The sequence below is a fragment of the Lycium ferocissimum genome, chromosome 12 (genome assembly GCF_029784015.1).
Source record: "Lycium ferocissimum isolate CSIRO_LF1 chromosome 12, AGI_CSIRO_Lferr_CH_V1, whole genome shotgun sequence".
NCBI classification, from domain to species: Eukaryota; Viridiplantae; Streptophyta; class Magnoliopsida; order Solanales; family Solanaceae; genus Lycium; species Lycium ferocissimum.
The window spans coordinates 34,600,770-34,611,515 of NC_081353.1; the positions used below are offsets into that span (position 1 = coordinate 34,600,770).

Genomic DNA, 10,746 nt, shown 5'->3' on the forward strand with positions numbered 1-10,746 from the left:
AGTTCTAACAGTTCATTCCGATTGATGTTTAAGGAATAGTTTTGTATCCTCTATTGATAATTATCCTTCTAAGCAAATTGTAAAACTTACACTGCCTTGTTAATCGTTCTTTACATAATGCTTACATGAAGCATACTTGTTTATTAGACCATATATTTTGAAACAAATTTGATAGACCAGCTTAAAGGATTATTAGAAAACCAAAATTTAGAAGAAGAAGAAGAAGAAGAAAAGGAAAAAAAAAACACAAACACACACACACACACTGATAACAACATGCCCAGTGTAATCTCACAAGTGGGGTCAAGAAGAAGAAAACACTTAACACAGAAATTAGAAACCGATAGATTCTCATTATTTCCTGTAAATATGGTCATTTGAGGAAGTGCACAGAACAGAAAAAATCAGAAGAGTCTGAAAAATAAATATTATCAATGTCTTCTACACTCTCAGCTCCTGATACCATCGTTAACACGTCCGAAACCAAGAACCAGAAACATTCTTAAGCTGATCAAAACAAACTCCCTGATACTGCTACCTCGGTACCATCGCTATAAAAGAACATCAAGAACTCGGTTATCTCCAGCCTCTTCAACACTTGTTGTAGATGCTGAACTGAAGCCTGCACAATGTGTTTCATCAATTCAAGCCACACTGATAAGTGTCCTCTCTACACTTGTATTACGTGCCTCCTTGACGCCCTTGCTATAGAAGAGGAAAAAACGGAATGGTCTATTTGATGTTGTGTGTGGGAACGCTCAAATAAAATTTGGTGTTCTTGAAGTCGTCCAGGAGGGGGTTATATCCATCTTTAGTTCTCGTCTTTGTTGGGAGACCAAATTCTTCCATGAATGCTGCTGTGTCGAGCTACAACAAATATTTACATGAATGAATATAAACCAACGAGATATAGAAAAGGACAACTTTGGTTTCTCACAGCTGAAGAGTAGGAATTACCGAAAGAGTACGCCTTTTCTTTCCCCGCTTCAATGACTCGCCATCTTTTTGCTGCCTCATCCACCCAGAGCAGTAATGATCCATCTGTTCCAAGAGCAAAAAATCTGTTGGAAAGAATATGTCGGCGTCCCCCTGCAAATAAAAACATTTCATCAGACAAATACCTCTCATAAACAACATTTCGTGATAAAATCCAGGCAGAATTACAAAAGATAAGGATCAGATCACCTCTGCATCCAAATAACTGTTGTAATCAGAGCTGCTGCCATTTTTCTGCATTTAATATGAAGAATTTACAAGAATTCAGTAAACTTGTTATAATAAAATTGCCTAAAAGGAAAAAAGTACTACACTAAAAGCAAGCTCTTGCCTTTTGAGTGACAAGGGATTATCCCATGTAACATTTTGCAAGAAAAAGGGTAAGTGCCAGAAAAAATATTAAGTAAAATAAAACTATTGCAATCAACCACTCACATTGATTCTTTTGATACCAATTTTTTTTTTCGAATCTCAATCTGTAACAGGTAAATTTATAACCTACATGCTTGCAAAAGGTCTAAAGAGTAGTGAAACAGTTCTAACTCAACACCATCACTGAAGTGACGATTCTTCAAGACCATATAAATACATCATCCCATCCCTGAAAAGCCAATGTGGGAGCTCAGCAGTCTCATTCGATAAACTATTTGACCAAGATGTTTTAGTTGTACGAGTATAATAAAAAATTGAGAGAGGCTACAAAGAAGCACAGAAAATCAATGGCATAAAGAGAAAAAGTGGAATGTACCTTGGTTGAAACCAGTGGAGCTCTTTCACCAGGAATTTTAACATCAGGTAGATAACTGAAATCGGAAGCGATTAAAGACATCTTCGGTAAAGCTCCATGTAAAACTTCTAGAAGTTTCTGAATTTTAGGAAGTAGTACTGCATGAGTATATGATATTTTTCCAAGCATGAGCATTTAATATGTTAACCTAAACTAAGGAAAGAGCTCGATCAACATTGCAGAATAATTACCAAGCAACCAGTGGGAAGCCAACACCATCTTGGCTTAGGAAACACTTTTGCCCAAATATTTTTCATAAGCGCGCTTCCACCCCTTGTAGCATCAGGCATATCTACGACCTCCATGCAAGATTTGATTAAGGAGTCTTGAATTGGCTTATACACCTCTGAGAGTTTTTCCCTGTTAAAAGAAGACAAAGATGTGTTTGAGCATTATAGACAGAATGACAATCTTGCTTGGCCATTAAAACTACTAATGGACAAAATCACCAATCCATAATAATTCAGTATCAAGCTAAATCCAGCTACAAAGCAAACTTATCTCTCTTATCTTCTCTTACTTCTTTGTGTAGTTTCCTTTTTTCCATATTTGTATTGAGTGGAGTGGCATCAGAGGTCCTTATGACAAAAAACCAATACTTACTACTACTTCTATTAGTTCTCTTATCAACCAAAAGGGAGTTTTTAGCCAAGATTGTCCCTTAGCTATGGGAGTAGGTCTATTTTGGTCCTTCAAATATAACCTTGAGCACCTTTAGTCCCTCAGGTTTGCTAAAGTGGAGCACCTTTGGTCCAACTAACAGAATGGACTTTAAAAATAACGGTGACTACCAAAAACCCAGCAAAAAACGACCAGAGAAAACCCGACCAACTTTCAAACCGACCGAAAATCGACCGACTCGGTTGGTTTGATCCCAAATTTTTAAATAAAACTGACTGAGCTCGGTCTTTTTCTTTTTTACAACAAAAAAGGGGAAAATAAAAATCAACTGAGCTCTGTCGGTTCTTCGATCGGTTTATTTAAAAACTTTGACCAGAGTTTTGACCAAAAAAACCAATGACATGTACGTATGACAGATAAATATGCTTGTGCAAATACTGCATTGTTAGCGACACTCAGAAGGCTATCCACCTATATACTGTTGAAGAACCATCTCAGTCAAAAAGAGGTTCAAAGCGATATGGAAGAATTTGCTCATAGAATAATTGAAAAAAAATAAATCGCAGCAAACAAATTAAAGATTTAAGTGCAGAAAACACCAATATGTCATTTCAACAGTACAAAGTGAATTACCCTTGTTTTCTTTCAACCCACACTTCCATCCATGGAGACGTTTGATGCGACATCATCATCAATCTCCCCGTCGCCTTGCACAATGCACCTAAGATCAGAGTAAATGAGATCATGAGAAGATTGTCAAGCACCTAAAAGATTACTCCAATCGTTAATAAGCTCAATGAATAAAGTTGATGGTTCAATATCTACTTTAAAAGATATATTACTTAGTTCAAGCCAGCAAATTTTGCTCAGACAGAATTTTTAAAATTTATGGTTTGAAGTGATTGGACATCCAAATTTTTTTATCTTTCTTACCTATTTCAGGCTCACATTTCAATATTTTTTAAATCCACAAACTACATGAATGACTACTTAGAATTTATCATTTCTGTAGATTTTAGGATGGCGGACATGTGTTCTAATTTGAACGGGAAGACTTTTTTTCGAGCAATTAAGATTTAGAGTCCGAACTTTGTCATCCGAAAACCGAAAATTTCAACTTTGACCATTTCTCGAGAGTTTCGCCATCGAAACCGCCAACTTCGCCTCCTTCCTCGCCCATTATAAAAGACTATCAATTTCTATACAGATACTAAGTTGCTTCCCACTATGCAAATACATTCAGCCCGGCCATAACCTTCAATTTCTCATATTGAAGGCTATCCATATATACTGTTGAAGAACCAAGTAACCTCCCAAAAAAAAAGAAACTCAATTTAAAAAAAAATGCTCTCCTAAAATCTTTACTGCAGAAAACATATTTATACCCGTCACCTCTTTTTCAACATACAAAGCTATATTAATCTCCTCTTCTTAAGAATTACCCTATCAAACTCCTTTAACCCACTTCCATCCGTGAGAACGATCTTAAAAATGTAAAATTTGCTCAATTAAAAAAAAAAAATTAAAACACCAATATGATTGTTTTCTTTCAACCCACACTTCCATCCATGGAGACATTTGATTCTCAGAGTAAATGAGATCATGAGGAAGATTGTCAAGCACCTAAAAGATTACTCCAATCGTTAATAAGCACAATGAATAAAGTTGATGGTTCAATATCTACTTTATAGATATATTACTTAGTTTAAGCCAGCAATTTTACTCTTACTGAGGACAGAATCTTTCAGGCTCACAGTTCAATAGTATTACAGAATCCAAAATACATGAATTGAGATTACATTCTTGTAGAATTTAAATTTACAAAGTCTTCATTACGAGTGTCATATCTTTGTAATCGCCATTGTAAGACAGAAGTCAATTTCTCACCAACTAGCTAATTTCTTTCATCAAATTGAGCTTCATAAACAACCAAGTAAGAAAGCCACTCAATTTTAATACACAAGAAACTTACCATATTTTCCTAAGAACATAAATATACTCTCTCTGTCTCAATTTATGTGAAGGTGTTTGATTGGCCACCGACTTTAAGAATGAAAGGAAGACTTTTGAAACTTGTGGTTTAAAATAAGCCATATATATTTGTGTGCCTATAAATCATCCCACAAGAGTAAAATGGGAAGTTTAAAGTCAAATTGTTACTAGATATAGAAAGGTAATCATCCTTTGTGGGACTGACTAAAAAAGAAAGTGTGTCCCATAAACTTTGAACAGTGTTACATAAATTAGGACGGGGGAGTAGAAGAATAAAGAAAGTAGGAGAGCTTTTGAGGATAGAAAATGATTTTGTACATCTGAGGAATAGCCTCTTATTCTTAGTTTTTGGTGCACCCATGGAGTCCTTGTCTGCATAGAAGATTGGGTGACATATGTATAGAACAATCAATTGTGTAGATTCTCTACTTTTTTGTACATGGCTTGTATATGGAGTTTTTCCCACATTAATAAAACTATTACCTTATTAAAAAAGAAGAATTAAAAAAGTAGCCATACCTCTAACATGATAACCCAACAAGGTTGTTCATACACATCCCCTGCTTCATCAAGAAAACTTCTTTTAGCGTGCAGAATAGATCAACCTTTAGAAACCAAAAGGAACTGAATTTCAATCCACCATAATAGGATTAATGAGATATCCTTGGCAGTGCTTGTATCATCTATGGCAATGCAACTTAAGCTGTTAAGCAATAGTGCAAAAAAAGAACACGATCAGATAAATAACGGCATCATACCCCATCCATTCCTATCCGTAGCATCACGACGCTCAACTCTAAACTTTGATAAGTGGCTATCAACTTCACCAACAGTTTGAATCTGTTTTGCTGCAAGTGAGGAACTGATTTCAACCGAACTGTACTCAAGAGAAGAGGGGCTTTAGTATTTCTTTTAAGGATTGATTGAATCACCTGTGCAGAAAACAATGATAAAAGGAACAGCATACACTGTGTTGCACTGATATTCTGCTCAGCATGTGTTTTAAACCTACTGGACACCCTTTTTAAACTTTAGATGCTTCAACTATAAGGTTAATATTGATTTAAAAATTATAATTTTTACAAATCATTTCTTCTCACAATCAGAAAAAGATATAATCACATTATTGTTACACAACTTTGACATGCGTCTAACATTAATTAATAATTTTCTTCAGATTCTTGAACTTTCCTAAATTATGAGAAACATATAGTATATCATCTACTTTTCTTTGTGTCTTTTTTTTTTTTTTTTTTTTTTTTTTTTTTTTGGATGAAATTTTTCTTTGGTGCCATGTTGGTAACAGGAAAATAGTTAAAGTCCTCGTTCTATTTAATGGAGTAGCAAAAGACCTTTATAATCCCTTTTGGATGCCTAAGGTACTTAAACAAATTTGTTCTTCAATTCATTTCATGCATAATTTGCAAGAATAGTTTACTCTTTTAACTTTAAAGCCATGCAAATACGTTCATCATGTGTAGCATTCTCAATTTGGAAAGGCATTAGAAGCATTATCACATACGTGTAACTGATATTATCATAAACTCTTGTAGGTGCATTTAACTTTATGTAATCCAGGATGCCTTTTGCACAGGTTCCTGATCCACCACCTATTTCATATATCTACACCCAAAAAGAGGACATTCAACATGTAAAACGAGTGAAGGCTTTATCAATAAAGTAAAATTTTAAGATGAATAAATAGAGAGCATGCAGCTAAAAAGCTATGTTCTTTCAATATTAAGGAACTTACTTTTAGTGGAACAGATAGGTTTGTAGTACGCAGAATGGATTCAGCTATCCCATGTGCATACCAGGGCTGCAGAAAATTCCATATGACATGAACTCATCTAGCAATTAGACTAGTAAACAACAAAAAGGCTGTGAAGAGGAAAGATTCATATACATGAAAATTTTGGCTAACTGAACTAAACTGCCTTTAAATAAAAATATAGTACAGTACCTTTTTTCAGCACAAGAATACCCTCAGGATAAATTTATATTTACCAAACAACATGGACAAAAAGTAACCTCATGCATTGTCAACAGCAGAACCATGACTAATGTCTCATAAATATGCTCCCTGTCTCGATTTTGTGATTTTATTTTTTACATTTAATTAAATGAGACGGAAAAGCGTAATTAAGGTCTCTCACAATAAATATTTCAAATTGTTTATCTAAATATCTTTTAAATTATTTATCAACTTAAATAATACTATTTATAAAGTGAATCTTTACAGGTTCTTGGTCGTAATTAGATGCTCAAACACTTCTGGAATGCTTTACCAGACACAAACTGCGTCCGCAATGCTAACAGAAGTGTTGGCCAACCACAAACTGCTATTATCTGGAAGAACCTTTTTTGAAACTACATTTGACGAAAAGTACTTTCCAAAACAAGCAAAATTTTGAAGTTTGGCAAACAGGCTCTTAGAGTAGTGCGCTACTACATTGTGAAAACAAGATAAGCTGAAGAGAAAAGAGAAGTCGTCTTAAACTGGTTATTGACAATATACAAGAGAGACTCCTTGAATAGGTAGTGTTATTATACGTAAGATAAAGTAATAATTCTTCTCTTAACTACAGAACATTCTTGTATATCCTGCATAATATTCTATGCTCAAGTTCATTAAATCTAAGCAATTTTTAAGATATAACTTTATTAATTCCGTTGACTTTGAACGCTCTATCTCAAACTCAAGGTGGTGAAACAAGTTGAGCTAGTAAGTGAAAACTGAAAAGTCAACTCGAGTATGCCGAAAATAGTTATTGTTTCATAACATGGCACTGATGGTTGAACAAAGATGTCGCAGCTGACTAAATAGCTATGTAGCCCCTAACGTGGTTCTCCTTGAACAGATGGGACGGTTGACTTAATACTTAAAAGGTCAACAGACAAAGACTCTTAACTTGACATTTTGTTGCGCAGAGCTGACTTGACTGCTTAGTTGACACGGAATGATATATCAGTCCTATAAAAAATAAAAAAATAAAAAAAAATAAAAAAGAGAAACTCTTTGGTTGTTGACAATATACAAGAGGGGCTTCTCATATAGGACTATAGGAACATTAGTCTACGATAAAGATAAGTAATTATTCTCTACTCATAATAAGATAAATAATTTTCCCAGGAATATCCTAAGAGATAGTCAACATAATTTTCTTACATATAATACATTTATTTAGAAGGATAAAAGGCAATAATATTTCCTTGTAGGGATCTAGTAACTCAGTTGGTTGGCTACTGAACTTTCACCTTGTTGGTTTCGAATCCCCACGTTGTAATCCCCTCCCCCATTTCCCCTCCCCCTGCCCCCATTTCCCCTCCCCCTACCCCCTATGTAATTAAAAAAAATTAAAAATAATAATAATAATGTTACCTTAAAAAGCTCCACTGGAGTAAACCATGAAACATCACTCTGCTTGTAAATCTTATCCAAATGCTTCATGTATGCTTTCCTACCTATAACATTTAAAAATCAACAAATCTTTTATCAATTTCTTTAGAACTTATGTAGCATTATAATTCAACGAATCCCTATTAAGTCATCGAATAAATGAAGAAACAGTAAAGTAAAATAAATATACCTTCAAGCCGATTGAACTTAATGCTACTATCAAGCACTCCAACTGATGCCGATTTCTGGGAGAAATACCCGACATTTGGATCATACAATGCCTTGTGAATAAAATCTCTAACCTTCACATTACCAAAGAACATGTAAATAAGCCAATAAATCAAAGAAAAACCAAAGGGTGTGTCTGATATGCCAGAAAAAAGTTTCCTTGAAATGTTTCCTTCACAAAATCATTTCCCACTGTTTGTTAACTTGAATAGTGAAAATTGTTTCACCAAGAACAAATTTTTCACAAATTATGAGCAAAGTTATCTTCTTTTACACATATCTCCAAATATAATGAAAGCATTTTCAAAAAATTAAATCTTTTCCAACATACCAAATGCACATATATCTCTAACCTTCACATTACCAAAGAACACGAAAATAAGTCAATAAATCAAGAAAAAACTAAAAGGTCTGTTTGGTATGCCAGAAAAAAGTTTTCTTGAAACAATTCCTTCACAAAATCACTTCCCAATGTTTGTTAACTTAAATAGTGAAAAGTATTTTCACCAAGAACAAATTTTTCACAAATTATGAGCAAAGTTATTTACTTTTACTCATATCTGAAAATAATGAAAGCATTTTCCAAAAACTAAATCTTTCCCAGCATACCAAATGCACATATATTATAATCAATAAACATAAAGCAATAATTCAAGGAAAAACTAAAGGGTGTGTTTGGTATGCCAGAAAAAAGTTTTCTTGAAACGATTCCTCGATAAAATCATTTTCCACTATTTCTTAGCTTGAATAGTGATAAGTGTTTTCACCAAGAACAATTTTTTCACGAATTATGAGCAAAGTGATTTTCCTTTACAAATATCTGAAGATCATTAAAGCATTTTCCCAAAATTAAATCTTTTCCATCATACCAAATGCACATATATCTCTAACCTTCACATTAATCAAGAAAAAACTAGGGTGTGTTTGGTATGCCAGAAAAAAGTTTTCTTGAAATGGTTCCTTCACAAAATCATTTCCCATTGTTTGTTAACTTAAATAGCTAAAAAGTGTTATCACCAAGAACAAATTTTTCACAAAGTTATTTGCTTTTACAAATACCTCTGAAGATAATGAAAACATTTTCCAAAAACTAAAATCTTTTCCAGCTACCAAATGCAATCATATACTATAATTAATTAACATAATAATAAAGAGTATTAGAGAAATTACAAGAATTGGTGTGTCTCCAACAATATGAGTAGAGAACAAAGCTAGAGATGGTTGACCCAAGAACTCAAATGGTACCACTGAAAGCAAAAATATTGAAATTTCAGTAAAATTTAAAGAAATATTTAAGTATAAAAGAAAATTAATAGAAACGAATGAAAATTAGTTTATAGAGCAAAATAAAGAAAAATAACCTTTGGGTTTGTTGAATATGGAGAAGAGATTTCGTGAGAGAGGTGCCATAACAAGTTCTAATTTTGTTAATTTTGAGTTTCAGACTTGAAGGGTTTTTGACATTTGTGGTTTTGTTCTTGAAAGGGTTTAAGGAATTATTCTTTTTCTAATTTTTTTGGCTTTTTTGTCTCTTCTTTTTGGGAATATTTTTTTTTTTCCTCATTTCTGCTCTAAATCAGGTGTTGATTTCTATTTTTTTTTTTTTTTTTACGGACAAGGGAAATCGCAGCTGCTATCCGAGTGCACAGAGGATAAATCCGCTCCCGTGCAGTGTTAATTTCTTATTTGTCATGCTTGAGTTGTAAAAAGGTACTTAGTTGTTTAGTGCGTCAAATGAAGTTGTTCTTTTATTCAGACAAATTTTAATAGCTAATTCTTTTGAAATAATCAAATGCATAGGTTTATTAAAAGGAGCATGAATTTTTTAAGCCCTACTTGACAAAAAGAAAAGTCAAAAATTAATTTCACGACTACCTCGCATAGTGATCTAGCGATCAATGAAGCGAGTGTAACGATAAGAGAAAACTAAGTGAATTTTTAATATGGCAAAATCTTTATGAATAGAGTTATCTTATACGTATTTTAAAAAAGTAGAAAGTACATAAGAAAATAAACAAGATGTTTATGGACAAAATTATTCATAAGAGCGTGTGAGTTGACCCTAACGTCACTTTTATTAAAAGAGTTTAAAAGTCACAACCTCAAAGCTGGAAATTAAGAAGACCTTTCTTTTATTGGAAAAGAATTTTGCCTGAGTTTTCTCGAATGTTGAGGTAAAAATTTCACAAAGCAACCTATTTTGATATTACGGAAAAGGCTCAAATATGTCATCGAACTATCGGAAATGGCTCATTTATGGCACTCGTCAATAGTTTGGCTCATTTATGCCATCGAACTATAGGAAATGGCTCATTTATGCCATCGAACTATAGGAAATAGCTTATTTATACCACTCATCAATAATTTGACTCATTTATGCCATCGTCTGTTACCAAAATGACTCATCCATGCCATATTTCATTAAAGCTGGTTTTAAAATACCATATATGACACGTGGCCTCCAACTAGATTATGGTTGTGGGTGGGCAGGGTGTATGGATCGGATTTTTTCTTAATTTGATATTTAAAATTGGGCTGATTTTAATTAAACGACGTGGATCTCTAATTGGAGGTCACATGTCATATCTTGTATCATAAAACCGGTGTTAATGAAAAATGGCATGGATGAGTCATTTTGGTAACAAGTAATGGGATAAATGAGTCAAACTATTAATGAGTGGCATAAGTGGGTCATTTCCTATAGTTCAATGGCATAAATGAG

The 10,746-nt window shown here is 33.5% G+C and overlaps 1 protein-coding gene across 2 annotated transcripts; it reads right to left on the minus strand.

Annotated features, from left to right (window-relative positions):
* Positions 1-321: 321 nt before the first annotated feature.
* On the minus strand, positions 322-9,546 carry LOC132039793 (protein arginine methyltransferase NDUFAF7 homolog, mitochondrial). Of its 2 annotated transcripts, XM_059430315.1 has the most exons (15): positions 9,386-9,545; positions 9,195-9,271; positions 7,987-8,098; positions 7,779-7,861; positions 6,150-6,215; positions 5,919-6,019; positions 5,155-5,273; positions 4,916-4,956; positions 3,982-4,027; positions 3,038-3,077; positions 1,975-2,143; positions 1,745-1,861; positions 1,186-1,230; positions 958-1,089; positions 322-867 (listed from the first exon to the last, which is right to left on the minus strand). In XM_059430315.1, the coding sequence occupies exons 1-15, from the start codon at positions 9,432-9,434 to the stop codon at positions 733-735; spliced, it is 1,332 nt and encodes a 443-aa protein (XP_059286298.1). In that variant the 5' UTR covers positions 9,435-9,545; the 3' UTR covers positions 322-732. The 2 variants fall into 2 exon arrangements, with proteins under 2 accessions (XP_059286298.1, XP_059286299.1); XM_059430316.1 differs by lacking the exon at positions 3,038-3,077 and having other exon boundaries at positions 408-867; positions 3,936-4,027; positions 9,386-9,546.
* Positions 9,547-10,746: the final 1,200 nt, after the last annotated feature.

Coding starts and splice junctions, on each gene's coding strand:
- LOC132039793 (XM_059430316.1), bottom strand. CDS start 9,434: ATGGCACCTCTCTCACGAAATCTCTTCTCCATATTCAACAAACCCAAA. Junction 6,216..7,778: donor CTCCAGTGGAGCTTTTTAAG/GTAACATTATTA, acceptor AATTTTCTGCAG/CCCTGGTATGCACATGGGAT. Junction 4,028..4,915: donor GTTGGGTTATCATGTTAGAG/GTATGGCTACTT, acceptor GTAATCTTTTAG/GTGCTTGACAATCTTCCTCA.